A 21442-nucleotide genomic window follows, 5' to 3' on the forward strand; every position below is an offset into this window, starting at 1 on the left:
AAGTTTGCTTCTTACTTTGCCATGCACATTGCACCTTCAGTGTTATTTCACATTTACCTCATTACTATAGTTGTCACTCTCCAGGGTCCACGACCATGTGGCCCACCAGCACACTTATGACACTATGGCATCACATGTGAGGGGGAGAATGAGGAGCGTTGGTGATGCCTCTCATGCCTCACTGTGCTAGGTTGGCCACCAAGTGTAATACCACACGTGCCTCATTTTCTGTCACCAACAAGCAGAACACATGGTGGCAGCCACATGTCAATAATGTAATGGTAAGAGTGAAATTTTTATTTATGTGTTTGTATGCTACACGGTGACCTACTCAGCCAAGAAGTGATAGAAAGAAGAGGGATAAGGAGCAGAGGAGCAGATAAAATGCTTCAGGCCGATCTCACCTGGAAGGGGAATTGGTAGGTGAGGCCTATCAGCCAAAGTGTGTTAGTATAAGTTTTTGCCAAATCTGGCTGCCACTCAGCGTGGTCTCCTGGGCTCATGCATGCAGACATGGGGGATCCCGTGGGAGATCTGGATGTAGATTCATTGGTAATCCGTGGCATACAGCCACATTATGGAAAATACAGCACAGCAAAATGATCTTTGCAGCTTTGGGTGGAGCATACATTAAAACTCCACTTGTCTTGTCCAAACAGCAAAAGTGACTTTTTTAGAAGGCCGAAGGTGTGTTCTATGACAGAATGGGTAGCACATAAGGCCTCGTTGTATCTCGTCTGTGCAGTGTGGTTGGCATGTGTATGGGGGTAGGAAGCAACCATACTCTGACTCTCCTGCAGCAATGAGAGAAGAAAGGCATGAATGTTTGCATTGTTACTGGCAGATGTGACTGGCTAACCACAACATCCAGTAAGACTGTATAAGGTAGCCTGTACCTTTGCTGAAGATTCAAGCCTGATTAGCATTGCCTGAGAGCGTTTAATATTGCTGTTGTCTGCTATATATGCAGGCAAGCTGTAGCCAAAAGGAGCTTATCTGTTCATTACTACAGCATCTGATGTGCCTATTGGAAGTATTGCATGTCAGGCCCTCAGAAATCCAACAAAGTGTGTAGCTGCCTGCCAACCTTCAAGACATATGTAAGAGGTGAGACATCTGTGGTACAAGCTAATGCCCTAACTAATGCTATGCAGGTGAATGTCCATGGCAGCTGTGCAGTGTGTCCAGCATAGAAAGCATTAGTGAGCCCACACACTGGAAATATGGCAGGCCTGCAACATGAAGTGCAGACTGCTCATTGTACAGGTGTGTGAGGCTTGTACAGAACTGTAGTGACTATCTTCCTGAAGCCTCAGTAACGGCCCACATGTGAAGGGCCTGTGCTGGCAGGGTGCACAGTGCCGGTTTGGATTTACTGAGCCATTGTAACAGCTACAAAGGGAAGGATAGGAATGGGGACTTTTAGGTTATAAATATGTTGCTATGTATTAGGGATGTGCATTCGTTTGTGACGAAATAGGAAATAGAGACGATATTTCCTATTTCGTCGCATTTCGGGAGGGTGCTGAAATGATAAGAAAACCCATGAAATGTCATGTGGTTTTCTTATCATATTTCGGGGGGGGGGGGGGGGGGGGGGGGGGGGGGGAGAAAGGGCACATTAAAAAAACAAAACAAACCCAAACCCTCCCCAACCCTTCAAATTTAATTAATTACAACTCCCCATCTTCCCAACCCCCCAAGATTTGCCCAACCACTTGCCAAGACTTACCGAAAGTCCCTGGTGGGGTCCTGGGACTGATCTCCCCCTCTCGGGCCGTCGGCTGCCACTAATCAAAATGGCGCCGATGGTCCTTTGCCCTTACCATGTGATAGGAGCTATCGGTGCCATTGGTCAGCCCCTGTCACATGGTAAGAGCAATGGATGGCCCGCGCCATTTTTTAAGATGGCACCGGCCGTCCATTGCTCCTACCATGTGACCAAAAATCAAAAACAACATCAGAAATATGATGGCAATGAATATTATTGTCAATTTGTCTATCTTAGATGTTAGTCTCTTCTCATTTCGCTTGCACTATAATCCATGGAGAAAATGTTTTCATCCTGTAAAGTTAGATAACTGGAATGGGGCTCCAGCATAAAAGTAATCAAAAGGTAGAAAAAATATCCCCAGACACAAAAACTACAGAGTAACAGACCCCAAGTATAAAAACGTCCAAAACTCTACTTTGGTCAAACTCTTTGATGTCTGTCTGAACTGGGAAAATTCTCAACAGGGGTTAGCCCCTTGAGTCCTTCTCTCAAACATAAGAACATAAAATATGCCATACTGGGTCAGACCAAGGGTCCATCCAGCCCAGCATCCCGTTTGATGCACTCTCTACCTAGCTTCTAACATGCTAGGGTGAGAGCACATTGTACAAATCTCATCTTTGAGTCCCTTTCCTCACTCCAAATCACATCAAATCTTCACTGATGTGTATTGTGCTGTTTATACCTATGATTGTGCATGTAAAACTGCCCCCCCCCCCCAAACCTTAGTCCACCACCAAAACCTCACCTCGAGTTACTAGTTGACTCTCTTACAGTGGAATAAATAGTTGACTAATATGTTTGCCACCCCAGAGCTCACTCTCTCTACCCCTCTTCTCCTCCACTCAGGGCTGGTGCAAGGGGATTAGGCGCCCTAGGCGAGTCTTCTCCCTTGCGCTTCCACATCCCACCCCCCCCCCCTCCCAGTCACACACCGCCCACCTCAGTCTCGACCCCGACTAGTACCTCATTCTTGATCACGCCCGCCGACTGTGTGGTTTTCTGGGTCGCGAGCAGGTTGGGCACTGCTCGCGGCCCACCAAATCTCCACTTCTCTTTGCCACTGCTTGCGGCCCGATATGGCTTGCACCCAGTGGCGCACCAAGGGTCTCCGGCGCCTGGGGCCAATGCATTTGTGTGGCTCTCCAGCATCCCCCCCTTAATCCTTCTTGTACTAATGCTTAAGGTCACAGAAAATCAGTGGCATCTCTAGACAGAAGAATTTGGGGGAGGGGGGAGCCAAAATGACATTCTTCATCACACCCACCTCTATAGCATGGATCCTGCTTTAAAATTGGTTATAAAAAAAAAGTGTTAATAAAAAAGTCCAAAGGGTCTTCTGCGTAATTTTAAAAAGCTGGCCAGTTTCACACTATAAAATTATTTGATAGCCTCATTCAACTAATTCTATATGGCTATGAGAGTGAAGTCTGGAATATATAGGAAGGGACAGAATGTCAATATAAATCCTGCACTTCCAGTTCTGTAACTCTCTGCATCCACTGAAATTCCCCCAAACATGGAGCTTGGATGTTTCCTTACAGCTCATCATACTAAAAGATATTTTCAATTCTGGTGTCACCTCACAGTAACAGCAGCACGAACACCATCCACTGCCAGACACATTGTGAACTAACACAAAACCCCACAAAAAAGACACTCAAAATCTATACTGCAATCCCATCATAACATAACATTAATAACACCAAGGACTTAAACAACAATAACTCTACCTGTGAAAAGCAAGGGTAAATATTACACTGGGTCCTAGAATACCAATACACCACCTACTGAGGAAACAAAACAAACCGATTGCTATAGATCCCTATACAGACACTACATGCTAGCAGAATCTCTCATCATGGTCACACACACAGAGCAGAGACAGACCCTCACCAAATACAGAATACAAAATAAATGAGCACAAATTAGACAAAAACTAAAATGGAAACCCCAAGAAGTCAGACTCTGTGTATTAACAATGGAAAAGCAGAACCACCATTCCTCATAAAACAAATAAAATCAAGAAACATAAAGCATCAGTTACAATAGTAAAACCATACTAATAAAAGAACATTTTAAAACTACTAATAAATAGAATTTCTATTAATTAAAATCATTTACATTTTTTACAATTTCCCAAACACCAATAAAATATTTCAAAACAGCACATATATCAAATAACACCCAATAATTAAAACTAATAAGGATTTTAAAAAGCCCCTGCTGTCCATACGTGGGAGCTCTTGATTTCCAGTCACCCTGATATTGTCGAGGATTAGGAGGTTATCCTCTCTCTCACACATACTCACATGTCCATTCTCTCTCACACATACACTGTCACATACATACATATTCATGCTCTTATACCCACCATATCCTCTCGTTCTCACACTGACACACTCTCAGGCTCTAAGACACTCTCTCCCCCTCCACACACAAACTCTTACTCCCCTGGATTTTCTCAGACACACTCATGCTCTCACTCTCACTGACTCCCTCACATACACACCTAGGCAAGCTCCCAATCATTCTCACACAAATACACACACCCAGGCAAGTTCCCAGTCATTCTCTCACACACACACACACACACACACACACACTGACCCCCAGGCAGGCTCCCATTCATTTTCACACCACTCCCTCACCATCCCCCAGGCATGCACACACTCATTCTCACACACACAGACCCCCAGGCAGGCACCAATTCATTCTCACACACACATACACCACACAAAGGTAGGCACCTATTCTCACACATACAATCCGCCAGAAGACACCCATTCATTCTCATACAGACACACCCTCAGGCAGGCACCCATGCATTCACACACATACACCCCCAGGCAGACTTCCATTCATACACATGCACACACTAAAGGCCAGACCCCCTCTCTTTCTTTTGCCAGCAACCTCGGAGCCTCTCTCATTCCACTGCTGCCACTGTCACTGCTGCCACGTGGCTATTGGGGAGGTGCTGATTGCTGCTACTGGCACCGAAGCCCATTCTGCTGCTGCCTCCTCTGTACAGGCCCCGTGGGCTTCCACTTCCTCCATGCTGATCTCGTACATTGTGAGATCCACATAGAGAAAATGCTATTCTTGCACATTCCCAAAGATTACATGTGCCAATCACTAAAAAGTAATTTATTTTTTTTTACCTTTACTGTCTGATCTTAGTTTTCTAATTGGTTGGTCACAAGTTTTTTTTTCCCACCTTCCCTTTCTTATTTTTTTGCCAATTCCTTTTATATTGTCTTTTTTTCTATTTCTTTTCTCTCCATCTGTCTTCTTCCCTCAAACACACAGTCAGGTTCTCATTCTCACATGCTTTTTCTCTCTCTCTCTGAAACACACACACACAGGCTTTCACTCACACTCTCACATGCTCTCTCTCATACAATCATTCATACATACAGTCTCTCACTGGCACATGCTGTCTGACTCTCACACACACAGGCTCTCTCTCACTCCCACATGCTGTCTTGCTCAAGCACAGGCTCTCACTCACATGCTGTCTCTCTCACACACACAGAGGCTCTCACATGCTGTCTCTGCAAACAGTCAGATCCTCACTCCCACACACAGACTCTCAACTCATCTCATACACACATATGCACTCTACAGGACCTCAGCCTCTCTCTTGCCTCTGGGCCTCCTATTCATGGGTCGCCACAGGATGGGCTCTGCAGCGGCCCTGATCTTCTCGGCCGCCCACAATGTGGGATCTGCAGCGGCCCTGCTTCCAGGCCTCCTCCTCTTTTCAGCCTGCTGTGACTTGGGATTCTCGGAGAACCATAAATGCTGCTCCTCTTCTGCACACGGCTGATGCTCCTTCTCCTTCCTGCCTGTGTAGCTCTGGCAACGTTTTTCTTCCAGGGCTGCACGGGCAGGAAGGAGGAGGAACACCTGCAGGTTTGGATGTGAGCTTTTTCTTCGGGCCGTGGTGAGATGAGCTCCACCACGGCCCCACCAGTCTTTCTGCTGTGTGCTTCCGGCACACAGCACAGCAGTAGTTCCCTGCTCAGCTGCCAGTGGGATGAGGTCCACTGACGGCTGCATGAGCCTCCATGTCAGCCATTAGCGCCCCCCCCCATGGCCCTGCTCCCGGGGGCATATGGCTCCCCTGACCTCCCCTCGGTATACCACTGCTCGCGCCCCCTAACACTCGGTGTCCTAGGCCCAGGCATAATTTACCTAGTCCCTTCCACCGACCCTGCCTTCACTTCCCTCTCCCCTAACTCCCTCCTCCATATTTATCACAATTCCCGTTTCGGGCATATCGCAGAGTATAACACTAAGAAAAAAGTTGTAGTTATTTCCAGCATTAAAATATACAATAATATGCATTACATTATCGCGCGCAAAGATAAACACCCCTCATTTTCACAAACTCTGCCCAAACTCCTCCCTTTTGACTAAAATTTAAAATTTTGCATAGGCATTTTATGATGCGTTTTTTATCATGGGGGTTAATGGCGTTGTTGTGGGCGTTAGGGCCCTAATGCCTGCGATAACGCCCTTATGCGATTTGATGAATGACCCTGTCAGGAAGATGTAGCCAGAACAACTTTGTTAGGAACTGGGCTCTTAATGCTTTCTTTTGCAATAAAGATGTGCCTTTTTTTTTAACCAGAAGGTTAGGATGCTTCTGGATCTCTGGAGAGCTTCAAGATAAGAGAAAGTAGTTCTTGGCACTGCCTAATAAGATGTCTTCTTTGGGTGCTGAATTTTTTTTTTTTATTTCTGGTAAAAATTCATAATCAAGAACCAGGGAGTTAATTTTTGTTTTAATGATCCAGTTCAATTGGAGAGGTTTCTAGAAAAAAAGATCATCTTAGCTACCTTGCAATATACAGCCCAAATTGTATATTGAGGATTGTTAAAATATAGTGTCCACCTCTATTTTTTCCTTTATGAATTTTGTTGTTTTCCTCTTTCCCCTATCTCCCCTCATTATTGTATTAATATATAATATAATGGATGGCTTTTTTATGTAACTATTATTTTTTTTTCATTTTCTTCCATATATGTTGCATTTATTTTTTTCCTAGTTAAGAATATGCTTATTTATTTGCCTGATTTATATTCCACTTTTTGTCACTTCAAAGTGGATTACATTCAGATAAGGTGTGGATATTTTCATGCAGATTTTACTGTGAAAATCAGTTGATCTTATATGGAAAAATATGTAGTGCAATTTTCAAAATATTTACAAATCAGATATTATGCAGTTTGAGAGAATATATTTTTAACAAAATCCTTCATGTTCAAACTTATTCTGGTTTTCTATATAGGAGCCAATAGTCATGTTTGATCACCATATTTTTTTAATTCTATAATATTAAGAAATTATGTTTCTTCTCCAGAAAAAGAATAATGGTAGTTTATAGGCAGCCTTGCTAGACAGAAGATTCCATAACCTGATTATCCTAACAGTTAAACAATTCTTCCTTATTAACAAGTTAAATTGACCGTGCTGTATTTTTGTATGCTCTGGAATTTGTTGCCAGAGGATGTGGTTAGTGCAGTTAGTGTAGTTGGGTTCAAAAAAGGATTGAATAAGTTCTTGGAGGAGAAGTCCATTACCTGCTATTAATTAAGTTGACTTAGAAAATAGCCACTGCTATTACTAGCAACAGTAACATGGAATAGACTTAGTTTTCGGGTACTTGCCAGGTTCTTATGGCCTGGATTGGCCACTGTTGGAAACAGGATGCTGGGCTTGATGGACCCTTGGTCTGACCCAGTATGGCATGTTCTTATGTTGTTGTTTCCATATTATACGTGTTATTTATGATGTTTATTGATAATGCTTACAGTATTTGATAGTTTTCTCCTCTCAAAGGTAAACAATTCTCGTTACCCCTGTTTCTTTATATAGTAAATGTTCCATTTTCCTAATCCCTTTGGGTTACTTGTTCTAATGGTTATATTCCCCTTAGACAGGGAGACCAAAGTTGTACAACATACTTCAGTGTGATCTCCCTAGGATCTCCTGTAGTTCTTGAATAACAATCTCTGCATATATTTCCCCCCTTTTTTAAATGCAATAATATGCCTTACCTGTAAAGGCCAAATTACTAAAAGGTTTCTCCCACCTTTTAACCTATTTTTCGAAGAAAGAGAAGTTTATGTGGTCATCCTGGGGATCTGTATGTGTGTGTGTTTCTCTTGTTTGTCCCCCACTAAAACTTTCCCATTCGGTATACTATCGGGCAATAGATTTCCAGGTTATATCAGGGAAGCCAAGAGGATTGGGACACAGGTATTTTTTTTCTGGACTCTTATTCCACAAAGACACGTGCAAATATTGTCCCCTATTAACTTTTTTGTTTTGCATCTGATTCACACCAAGTTTTTATTATGTCAGGGAGTCCATAAGGATCGCAAGTGAGGTGGGTTTTGTTTTTTTTTTTTTTGGGGGGGGGGGGGGAAGTGAGATCCAAGTATTTCACAAATATTTATGCACAATTCTGCACCTAAAACATTTGTGCAATTGCATCATATAAGAACATTTCTGTTTCTATCCAATTCACAGCATGATTGGGGAAGACAAGATATTTTTTAGTTCCATGAAAACATGTATGCAATTATGCCACCTAATAACTTTTCCATTTTTCATCTGATGCACATCAAACGTTTAGGATATATCAGGGGGCTCACAAGGATCATGAAGTGTGTATGGCTTGGGGGATCCAATTATTCCATGAGTCTGTGCATGTAGTTTTGCCACCTACTAACTTTATGGCTTTCCATCTATACACATCAAAATTTCAGGACATGTTGATTCTGACATGAATAGTTTTTTGGGGATCCATGTATTCCATGAATATGTCCACGCAATTGCTGGAAGGGGAGGGAGCGGTCGTGCCCCCCAGGTGTCGTCTGTGGGAGGGTGCTCACCAGCCTGGACATGCCACCAATAATCAGTGCTCCTGCAGGTCAGGGTGTGTGCACATACCTGGGACATCTGACCCCCCCTTCCCTACTGTTCCCTGTGGACTGCCTAGGAGGGTGGAGAAACAACCAGAGCAGAGAGAGACTGTCTTTCTTTGCTCTTCCTTGTCCACTTCAAACTCATTCATCACACATACACACTCAGCAGGGAAACAGGAGAGGATGGGGAGCAGCAGGAGGAGAGGGGCTGGATTGGGAAGCAGATGGTTTTTGTCTATTCAGTTAGTTCCAGCCTCAGCCCCACCATCTCCCCACCCCCCCTCCCCCTGTTCCCTGCAGACTGCTGAGTCACATCCTCGTGCTAGCCGTGTGTGCCCATGCTTAATCAGTGGTAGAGCACAGGGATCAAAAAGAAAGGTGGGGAAGGAAGCATGCTGGGGTCAAGCTTGGGGATAGAGAGGAGAGTGCTAAGGTTTTCCATGGAGGGGGAAAGATAGAGATAATGGGTGTGTCAGTTACAGAGAGGGAGTCTGCTTGTGCATCTGTGTGTGTGTGTGTGTGTGAGAGAGAGAGAGAGAGATGCAAGCTGTGGATCTGTAGGTGCCCAAGAGACATTGCTCCTGGTCCCCTATGCAGCCTTCAGGACCACGTGTGTCAGCTGCTGCTTCTTTTTTGAGCCCTCCTCTGCCATTATGCCCTCCTATCCCAACTACCACCTTTCCTGATTCCTTTTCATGCTACATCATTCCCCCCCCCCCCCCCCCCCCCTCCAGCTGCTGGCCAAAAACAGGACCTCATTCCTCTAAACGGATCTCACCAACAATGTGGCCCTTGCCGCTGCCACCCAATAGGCATGATGTGTGGCTGTAAGGCTCCCATACATCAATGCATCTCTTCTACATGAGGGGTGGGCAGTTTGATGTAATGAGGCCACAGTGACATGAGAAGGCCCAGGGAGAAAAAAATTGAAAAATTCAGATAAAAATGTTTTTCCTGGGATTTTTTTCCCCAAAGATCAGAATTGGAACCCTCCTAAAGTTCTCTTAACGATTTTCAATTATACTTTCATTCATACACGGGTCTTGTAGAAATTGCATTATTCAGTGTCTTCAGGTCATCATGGAAAGTCTAAGCAGGGCCTGATTTTCCCCCTGCACACGTGGACTTATCATCCTGCTTTTCTTAGGGAAATCGAGGTACAAATCTGCAAAGGCCTTTCCCATACTAAAAAGTAAATTTGCCTTGGTAAAGGATACATTTAGTCTCTGCACATTTACACGAGGTCTGCAGCAGGAAATTTCTGCCAGTAGAGGGGATTGCAGTTCTAGTACAGAGGTGCCTGTCAGAGGGAGAAAGCAATTTTTACTCCTGGAGAGAATTCTGTGAAAAAAAAAAGAATTCTGCGTTTTTATAAAAATGGCACAATACAATCCTTTTTGAATGATACTTAATTTAAAATACAATATAGAAAACAATTGCTCAAAAATGCTCATTTAAAATTTTTTTTTGTGCAGAATATCTCCAGGAGTACTGAAATAGTACATCATAGGGCCTGAACCATCCCCCTTACAGGCTCGGCCACCCCAGTTCTTCCCCCTCTTCCCTCAGCATTAATCCCTCACCTCTCTCCCACCCCACCCACGCTCAGCCCTACAGCTTCCTCTCTTTTCTCCCCACCCCCAGACTTGACCCCTCCCTAGTTCACTTCCCAGCTTTTTCACCCTCCATCTCCCACCCAGGCTTGACTCCCTTACCTCCATTCTCAACCCTCGCTTAATTCAAGTTTTTGACCCACCACTCATGCTAATCTGTCCCTTCCTCCAGACTTCATCTCACTGCTCTCTCACACTTTCTACCCCCAAGCTTGAACCTTTCACCCACTTCCCAGGCTCAATCCTCCTCAGCTCTCTACCCTCCCAGGCTTGACCCCCACAGCTCCCTCTCTTCCCAGATCAAAGTCACCACTAGATCACTCTTTCTTCATTCTCCCCACCCTTATCCCTCCCTCCACAGCACTCACCGGTCCTCACAGATCCCATTCCATGCAGCCTGCAATGCTGGCATCTCTTACTTTCAGGGCCATTGGCTACCATGTTTTCCTTCTGGGCCTGTATGGGCTCTACCCCATTTGCTTCCTACTTCCAGAGCCACCCCTATGCTTTCTTCTTCTGGAGCTGCCTATTGTAGTGTCTTCCTTCTAGGCCTGTGCAAAGTTGCTCTTTCACTTTCTCTTCCTGGGACCATGTAGGCTGACTACTGCTCCCCTCTGCTTCTTTCTTCAGCTCCCAAATAACCTTGTGCACAGAATTTGATCAACATTCTGTGCTAAAGGGGAATTGTTCCCAAATTCTGTGCTGCACGGTTGCGCAGAATTCCTCCAAGAATAGCTAGTTTTGGAGTTCTCTCATGGAAAAGAAGGGATTGAAGGAAACAGCTCATGGTTGAGAGCTGGGAGATGAGTAACTCCCTGGCCTCATCATTATATCAGAGCAATTCAATCAGGAGGAACTTTGTGAAGCCTTAAATGTCTGTCTTGCTGCAAAAGCAGGATTCAAGTTTGGATTCGCCATCAACCACTGGTGGAATTCCTAGGGCCAGTGGCCAAAGAGCGGCTATGACAGTAGCAGTGGCATAGCCATGGGTGGACTTGGGTGGCCAGTGGCCCACCCACTTTGGGCCCTGGCCCACCCAACTGGAAGAGGCCTGTTGGAACAATGCCATCGCTGGATCCCATCCCCGCGACGGGGAAGAGGAGGGGCCTCAGAAGAAAGGCTGCCGCAGTGACAGTGAAGAGGAGGGACGGGGCTGCAAGGCTGTCGCGGGATCCCATTCCCGTGCCAGCAGATGTAGGACTTTGGCTGTGCCTAATGAAAAGGCCCTCCATGTATGTGGATGAGAATGAAAGCTTGAATATGTGTATGTGTGTGTGAGAATGGGAGCTTGAATGGTTGTTTAGTTATTTATTTATTTTAGCTTTTTTTAGTCTGTTTTTTGGAACTTCAAAGCAGGTAACATTCAGGTACTGTAGGTATTTCCCTATCCTCAGAGGGCTTAGAATCTAATTTTGTACCTGAGGCAACAGAGGGTAAAGTGACTTGCCCAAGGTCACAAGGGAGCCTGGGTTGTGTCTGTGTGTGTATAAGAATGTGAGCCTGGGTGTGGATCTTTGTGTGCATACCAGCCTGGGAGGGGGGGGGGGGGTAAGAGAGTGAAAGCTTGTGTGTGTGTGTGTATATGATAGAGCATGTAGAGTGAGAGCTTGTGTGTGTGTGTGTGTGTGTAGAGAATTTGAGTTTGGGGGGATGAGAGCATGTATGTGAGGGAGTCTGTGAAAGAAAGCATGTGTGTGTATCTGTGTGAGGGAGGAAGGGAAAAAGACAGTAGGAGAAGAGAGACACTGAAAAGGAATTAGGAAATGAGCGACAAGGGAAAAATGGGAAAAAGAGATGTGGACCAACTGATAAGAAAAATACAAAGATCACACAACAAAGGTTAAAAAAAATATTTTGAGATTTTAGCAATTTGAATATACCATCTTTGGGAATGTGCAATTCTTATATTTTTGTATTTTGCTCGCTCTTCAGTTTTCCACTGCTCAGAGTCTAGTTTCTCAGGCTTTAATATTTTGGTTTTATCTGCATGTTTCTGTTTCTAATTTGTAGTCTCTTATTTCCCTATTAAGTAAGGGTCAGTCTCTGTTTTGCCTGTGCGTGTGTGACTGAAGTGCAGTATTTCTGAGGTTTCTCTGTAGTAGCCAGTTGGTTCTTATACTCCAGTAGGTGATATATTAATGTTCTAGGGCCTGGTGTAGTATTTGTATTGCTGCTTTTTCATAAGGTTGCTGTTATTTGAATTCTGAGAGTCAGTGCTGTGACTGTATGATATGGCAAGGTTCTAGATATCTCTTTCTTTGCAAGAGTTTGTGTTACTTCACAAAAGTTGAAGAATTTTTTTTTCTGACGTGACACCAGAATTTGAATTTTTTTTTCATCTTAGTTGTAATGTGAAGTGTCCTAGCTCTGCTCTGCACCTGTTCTGATGATGTCATGTTTTCTGCAAAGAGGATTCATGAAAGAATACATTAATTTTTGTTTTATTACATGATTGGATCTGATTGTTTGTTTTCTTTGCTTTTTACATGATATATTTGTGCGTTTATAAACTGCAATAAATGTAACATAAATTAATACAGATTAATAAGGAATGTTTAATGCTGTAAAAGCTTGAAATAATTAAGGTAAATATTTAAAATTTCATGCATGATGCATAATGGCTGTTGCAAACTACTTAGAAAGCCATTGTAGGTGCAGTATATGGCATTATTTATCAATAAGAGTACATCTAGTAGGTCTCAGACCTGCATGCCTATAGCCCACCCATGTTAATCTTGTGCCCACCCAAAAAATCAGTTTTGGCTACGCCAGTGGTCTGTAGAAAAATGTTTGTTTGACCTTAAGAAACTACCAACAGCAGGATTTTGAAAATGCATTCACCCGTTTGACTGGAGCAAGTGCATTTTCTTGGCTGGCAGATGCAGAAGCTGGGGTAAGCATCAGAATGGCTTTCAACCCCAGAGCAGGGAAGAAGATATCTTTGGCCTTGATTTGGGCCCTGGGGTTGGATGGGGGAGTTGTCAGGGCCTGAGAGAAGAGGGGGAGGGGAGGACAGATGGTCAGAGGCTTGCAAAGGGGAGAGAGGAAAAGACAGGGCGAGAGGGCGGTGGGTGAGAGGGCGGTGGGTGACAGGGTGGAACCAGACTGCTGGCGTTAACCTTTAAAAAGGAGATAGAGCAGCTTTTAAACTAGAACAAAGGGGAAAACCAACAGTCGTTCAGCAGCGCATGGTTCGGAGAGAGGTATCGTCAAAGGATACTAATGATGCATTAGAATTAGGGCATCCCAACAGTGAGATTCCAATAATTAGAAAAATAGTCCAAGTGCCTGTAACTAAAAACTCACCTGAGCTAAAAAATTCTACATAAGAACATAAGAAATTGCTATGCTGGGTCAGACCAAGGGTCCATCAAGCCCAGCATCCTGTTTCCAACAGAAGCCAAAACCAGGCCACAAGAACCTGGCAATTACCCAAACACTAAGAAGAACCCATGCTACTGATGCAATTAATAGCAGTGGCTATTCCCTAAGTATAATTGATTAATAGCCATTAATGGACTTCTCCTCCAAGAACTTATCCAAACCTTTTTTGAACCCAGCTACACTAACTGCACTAACCACATCCTCTGGCAACAAATTCCAGAGCTTTATTGTATGTTGAGTGAAAAAGAATTTTCTCCGATTAGTCTTAAATGTGTTACTTGCTAACTTCATGGAATGTCCCCTAGTCCTTCTATTATTCGAAAGTGTAAATAACTAAGTCACATCTACTCTTTCAAGACCTCTCATGATCTTAAAGACCTCTATCATATCCCCCCTCAGCCGTCTCTTCTCCAAGCTGAACAGCCCTAACCTCTTTAGCCTTTCCTTATAGGGGAGCTGTTCCATCCCCTTTATCATTTTGGTTGCCCTTCTCTGTACCTTCTCCAACGCAACTATATCTTTTTTGAGATGCGGTGACCAGAATTGTACACAGTATTCAAGGTGCGGTCTCACCATGGAGCGATACAGAGGCATTATGACATTTTCTGTTTTATTAAACTATTTCCTTCCTAATAATTCCTAACATTCTATTTGCTTTTTTGACTGCCGCAAGCACACTGAGCCGACGATTTTAAAGTATTATCACTATGATGCCTAGATCTTTTTCCTGGGTGGTAGCTCCTAATATGGAACCTAACATTGTGTAACTACAGCAAGGGCTATTTTTCCCTATATGCAACACCTTGCACTTGTCTACATTAAATTTCATCTGCCATTTGGATGCCCAATCTTCCAGTCTTGCAAGGTCCTCCTGTAATGTATCACAGTCTGCTTGTGATTTAACTACTCTGAATAATTTTGTATCATCCGCAAATTTGATAACCTCACTCGTCGTATTCCTTTCCAGATCATTTATATATATATTGAAAAGCACCGGTCCAAGTACAGATCCCTGAGGCACTCCACTGTTTACCCTTTTCCACTGAGAAAATTGACCATTTAATCCTACTCTCTGTTTCCTGTCTTTTAACCAGTTTGTAATCCACAAAAGGACATCGCCTCCTATCCCATGACTTTTTAGTTTTTGTAGAAGCCTCTCATGGGGGACTTTATCAAACGCCTTCTGAAAATCCAAATACACTACATCTACCGGTTCACCTTTATCCACATGTTTATTAACCCCTTCAAAAAAATGAAGCAGATTTGTTAGGCAAGACTTCCCTTGGGTAAATCCATGTTGACTGTGTCCCATTAAATCATGTCTTTCTATATGCTCTACGATTTTGATCTTGAGAATAGTTTCCACTATTTTTCCCGGCACTGAAGTCAGGCTCACTGGTCTATAGTTACCCGGATCGCCCCTGGAGCCTTTTTTAAATATTGGGGTTACATTGGCCACCCTCCAGTCTTCAGGTACAATGGATGATTTTAAAGATAGGTTACAAATTTTAACTAATAGATCAGAAATTTCATTTTTGAGTTCCTTCAGAACCCTAGGATGCATACCATCCGGTCCAGGTGATTTGCTACTCTTTAGTTTGTCAATCTGGCCTACTACATCTTCCAGGTTCACAGTGATTTTGTTCAGTTCGTCTTGAGTCATCACCCCTGAAAACCATCTCTGGAACTGGTATCTCTCCAACATCCTCATTAGTAAACACGGAGGCAAAGAATTCATTTAGTCTTTCTGCAATGGCCTTATCTCCCCTAAGAGCCCCTTTAACCCCTCTGTCATCTAATGGTCCAACCGACTCCTTCACAGGTTTCTTGCTTTGGATATATTTAAAGAAGTTTTTATTATGAGTTTTTGCCTCTATTGCCAACTTCATTTCAAATTCTCTCTTCGCCTGTCTTATCAATGTTTTACACTTACCTTGACAATGCTTATGTTTTATCCTATTTTCTTCAGATGGATCCTTCTTCCAATTTTTGAAGGATGTTTTTTTGGCTAAAATAGCCTCTTTCACCTCACCTTTTAACCATGACGGTAATCGTTTTGCCTTCCTTCCACATTTCTTAATGCGTGGAATACTTATGGACTGTGCCTCTAGGATTGTATTTTTAAACAATGTCCAAGCCTGTTGAACACTTTTAACCTTTGCAGCTGCACCTTTCAGTTTTTTTCTAACTATTTTCCTCATTTTATCAAAGTTTCCCTTTTTAAAATTTAGTGTTAGAGCTGCAGATTTACTTATTGTCCCCCTTCCAGTTATTAGTTTAAATTTGATCATGTTATGATCACTGTTGCCAAGTGGCCCCACCACCGTTACTTCTCTCACCAAAGCTTGCGTTCCACTAAGAATTAAATCTAAAATAGCTCCCTCTCTTGTTGGTTCCTGAACCAATTGCTCCATGAAGCAATCATTTATTACATCCAGGAACTTTATATCTCTAACAAGTCCTGATGTTACATTTACCCAGTCAATATTGGGGTAATTGAAATCTCAAAACCAATATGTTGCAAGCTACAAATTTTTTCTATTTTTGTGCATTTATTTATTTAAAGCTGTGGGACCATCATAACACCCGCGGTTTGTTTGGCAGTAAGCCAGGCTCTAAACCGCAACGGGTCACATTTAATCATCAGTCCATTAAAGTCCTTAGAATCCTATTTTATTGTTGAACCTTTATAGTGGTAATTGAAATCTCCCATTATTATTGCACTGCCAAATTGGTTTACTTCCCTGATTTCTCTTAGCATTTCAACATCTGTCTGACCATTTTGTCCAGGTGGACGGTAGTATAATCCTATCACTATACTCTTACACAACACACATGGGATTTCTACCCATATAGATTCTACTGAGCATTTACTCTCTTGTATGATCTTTATCCTGTTGGACTCTATACCCTCCCGGACATAAAGTTCCACACCCCCACCAAGTTGATCCTCCCTATCATTGCGATATAATTTGTATAATTTCTAACTTATCCCTATCAATTAAAAAGCAGAATGAAAATACAAACAAAAAACAAACTTTGAAATGTTTGTATGCTAATGCCAGAAGTCTAAGAAGTAAGATGGGAGAATTAGAATGTATAGCAGTGAATGATGACATAGACTTAATTGACATCTCAGAGACATGGTGGAAAGAGGATAACCAGTGGGACAGTGCTATACCGGGGTACAAATTATATCGCAATGACAGAGAGGAGCACCCGGGAGGAGGTGTGGTGCTTTATGTCCGGGATGGTATAGAGTCCAACAGGATAAACATCCTGCATGAGACTAAATACAAAATTGAATCTTTATGGGTAGAAATCCCTTGTGTGTCGGGGAAGACTATAGTGATAGGGGTATACTACCGTCCACCTGGTCAAGATGGTGAGACGGACAGTGAAATGCTAAGAGAAATTAGGGAAGCTAACCAAATTGGTAGTGCAGTAATAATGGGAGACTTCAATTACCTTTCTCTTTTTTCATGTGCAATCATTTATTTCATATCTGTGGGACCATCATAACACCCACGGTTTGTAGGCAGTAAGCCTGAATCTAAACTGCAACGGGTCACATTTAATCATCGGTCCATTCAAGTCCTATTTTTATTATTATTTTCTTTATGTTTTCTTATTTTTTTTTTATTCTATACTGTGAAATAAATGTGGAACGGTACTTCCCTTGCTTGACGATAGCGCTGCCGCGCTTTGAAGATCAAACTGTTTAAGAGGATTTAATCCTCTTTAAAGGTATTCAGTACCATGTGGACGCGATGGAATTTAAACTTCTCTGTTGAAAGTTCAGGAAAAATAGATTCAATAACAGTCCCTGAAGCAGCCTTTGCGAAACGTACGTCGGACTGGACTGCACAAGTAACTCCTGGACCTGAAATGTATGGCAACGCCATCTTCAAGGATTAAATCCTCTTAAACAGTTTGATCTTCAAAGCGTGGCAGCGCTATCGTCAAGCAAGTAATAACAACCCTAGAGAACTGGATAAGTCACCCGACAGCAGCATGCGTGAACTTTACTCCACCACAGGATGGTATCCTTATAAACTGAGAGGCATTAGAGAATTTATTGTACAATTTGCTGGAACTATTTTCTTAATGTTGAGCTGCAACTATCTGCCTCAACTAATAAAAGTCTTTGGGAGCCCAAAGCTTGGGAGGTAATTTTCAAAGGAGTTACATATATAAATGTAACATACTATTATAGCAATTTTCAAAAGTCCATTTATGCGCTTAAAGTGCACTTATTCATGTAAAACCTATTGCCAATGGCATACACTGTAGCAATTTTCAAAAGCCCACGAATATGCGTAAAGTGATTTACATATATGTAAAACCCAGTTTTAAGCATGTAAATTCTTTTGAAAATTACCTCATATTGTGAAATGAAGTTTGCTTTGTGAAGCAAGATCTGTGATGTGTTTTCCCCACTAGAGAAAATGTCCTTCCCCACAACAGAAGGGACCCTGAGCCATCCCAGAGAACTCTATGGGGGTAATTTTCAAAAGGATTTCCATGCTTAAAACTGGTTTTACATGCGTAAATAGGCTTTTGAAAATTGCTACAATATATGCTTCTTTTATGCATGGAAATCCTTGTGGAAATTGTCCCCTAACTGTATGATTATGGGTTTAGGGTGAGGGATAGGGTGGGGGTGGATAGTGAAAGGGGGTATTCATACTATACTAAAATGTTCTTACATTTATACCAAGATGTTCCCATCATTGGTAATGTTTTATGGTGTCTCTAAGTATTTTTGTTTTTGTGGAAATGTTCTTTAATAAAAATTTAATTAAAAAAAAAAAAGAAAGAAAGAACCCTGAGCCCTGTACATGTATGGGAATACTAAGCACTAGCTATAGATCCATAAAAGCAACAGGCAAAACCAGGACTGGCTCCCCCTATTTGTGTTGATCTGGATGTGTCCATTAACAATCTGGGTAAACAAATAAATGTGGGGGTAGCTTGCTTATTACGGCGGTTACTACCCTAAACCAATTAGCCTGATACATCATTTTGAATGAATATACAGCATTTCTCTCTGCTTCAACGGCAGGGGGAAATGTGGAAAACAGGATTTACATTCAGACAACATCCAACAAGGCATTGATCTGTGCAGTCTGGGTAAACAAGTATCGAAGTAAATTGCTTGATGCAGTGATTACTACCCTTAACCATTAAGCCTTATGCTCACCTTTGATGCAACTCCAACATTACTCTCTGCATCAATGACAGAGGATGGCAGGAAATTTGAATCAAACAGTTACCAACAAGGGTCCTGAACTTGGTGGTTGATGAAACAGATAAGTATGGGAAAATACGTGTGGAAGCCTGCTGGGCAGACTAGATGGGCCAATTGGTCTTTTTCTGCCGTCATTTCTATGTTTCTATGTTTTTATTAACCCTACTTATTCCTATCCAAAAATGCTTTTTTAGCAAGTATTATATATTTATAATGTCAAAGTAGAAATACCTTTAAAAAAAAAAGGCTACCCAATCACTTAGACCTATTGAATTTTTATTAATATGTTTATCTCCACTTATCTTATTTCTGCTTATTAAAAAATTAATTTTTGCCAAAAGTGACTTCTTAATTTCTGGCCTGGCTTGCCTTCCTTTATAGCTGACCAACTCAGTCAGCTCTTCTCTTACCTCTCCCACTATAATCTATAATAGAGGGTCTGAAGCTGAGATACAGTGGTCTACCATTCATGGATGCCAGGACATTTCCCCCAGTTAATCTCCACCCTTCTCTGACTGTAACCCAGCCAAAGCAATGACAGTCCTTAGTTTGCTACCACAGAATGCCTTATTTTTCGGAACCCTGTATACATGCATCCTGAATCATGCCTGTAGGTGTCATTGTTATACAATGGCGAGGATGCCCTACTCTGATGCATCCCTAGCTCAATCAGCAAAACTGGGCTCTTCCTCATGGCATCGCATAGTGCTGCCATTGGACCAGCAGACTTGCCCCCCAAATTACACATTTTTAAATCTCTAAACAAAAATAATTTGAAAAAACTTTTTTTTTTAAGGTAATCGAGAGTCTGCCTTTGTGTATGCCATCTCTTCCGCTGGAGTCGTATTTGCCATCACCAGAGCTTGCAGCCAAGGAGAATTAAGATCCTGCTCCTGCGATCCTAAGAAAAAAGGTTCTGCAACAGACAATAAAGGCAATTTTGACTGGGGAGGTTGCAGTGATAACATTGACTATGGTATCAAATTTGCCAGAGTATTTGTAGATGCAAAAGAACGGAAAGGAAAAGACGCAAGAGCACTAATGAACCTTCACAACAATAAAGCTGGAAGAAAGGTAAGTTTAGTAATTGCCTTCAAAAAATATCCTCGTTTCAAGAGTCTGTCATTGCTTGGTACTCATGCAATGTGTCTACACATATTCTAAGCAAGTGTGTTTGAAAATGTGATATTCATAACTTAATTGAATCTTTGAAGGTTTACACTTTTTATTGAACCAATAGAAGAATTAACCAAATCTGATGTAAAACTCATGTGCAGCAAAAGGTATGGATAGTTCTTATGTTGGTCTAATAAAAAATATCACAATGTGCAAAAACTGTAATGCTCTCTGGAATCAATTTGATATTAGAGTGCTGTATTTTATAATGTACATAATGACATTTATTTTCATCTCTTATAATCCACCTTCGCCACATGAAATCGACATACTAGGTGTTGGCAGATGAAGACCATTTGGTTTCCCCAGTCTGCCAGTCTAGCTGAGGGTATCTCCCAGCTGTCAGCTGTACAAGGTTGATTTTTCACTTTCCTAGGTGTGGCATTCATCTTTACTTACCTTTATCCTTATTCTTAGTGCAGTGGGTGAGGGCGCTATCTCCAAACTGTCAGCTATACAAACTTGACTGTCTGTAGGATATCACTCCTTCTCCCTAGTTGGGAAGTTATTCAAGTCAGCCTACAGCGCATGGTAAAAAACATGACACTTTACCCCAATTACATCTGTAAACAGGGGCGGATTGAGGGAAAATAGTGGCCCAGGGGATTTTTCTCCATACTGGCCCATGGGTACCCAATTACATATACAATATAATTTACATATATAATTTACATATATATGTACACACCCCTATATTTCGGCATGGTCCTCCCGTATCAACACAGTACTATTTGCCAAAACTCAAAGAATAACAACCCCACCTATGAAAAAGAATACCACAAATATTACACCAGAATCTAAAATATCAATACACCTCCTATCAGGAAAACAGAACAGGCCAAGCTACTACAGATCCCTACAGAGAAACCACATGCTAAAAGAATGCTTCATCTCAGTCTTTGCATGCAGAACACAAACTCTCACCAAACACAGAATAAAGCCACATAAAGTATAAATAGAAATGTACAGACAAAATCTAAACTGTAAAACGTATCACGTCAGACTCTATACAGTGCAACAATGGAAAAACAAAAATGTCACTAATCCTCATGAAACAATCAATAAAATCAAGATATATAAATCATGAATCATAATTATAAAATCATACAAATAAAATAATTTTAAAACAGCTAATGAATAGAATATCCAATAATTAAAGACTCAAGCACATTTTGAAAACTTTACCAAACACCAATAAAATATTTCAAACAGCAGACACATCACATACTACCCAATAATTAAAATGGTAGTCAATCAAGAAAAATGAGCTTAAAAAGCCACCTTTACTTACCCTCTCCAGCA

At 42.0% G+C, this 21442-nt stretch overlaps 1 protein-coding gene across 1 annotated transcript in view; it reads left to right on the top strand.

The window, feature by feature from the left end:
• Positions 1-21442, top strand: part of WNT2 (Wnt family member 2) — a 134185-nt gene that overhangs the window by 53634 nt on the left and 59109 nt on the right. Inside the window, exon 3 of the mRNA XM_029615953.1 lies at positions 19761-20038. Coding sequence (XP_029471813.1) covers positions 19761-20038 — 278 coding nt within the window. The remainder of the gene's footprint in view (positions 1-19760; positions 20039-21442) is intronic.

Source organism: Rhinatrema bivittatum, chromosome 9 (assembly GCF_901001135.1).
Source record: "Rhinatrema bivittatum chromosome 9, aRhiBiv1.1, whole genome shotgun sequence".
NCBI classification, from domain to species: Eukaryota; Metazoa; Chordata; class Amphibia; order Gymnophiona; family Rhinatrematidae; genus Rhinatrema; species Rhinatrema bivittatum.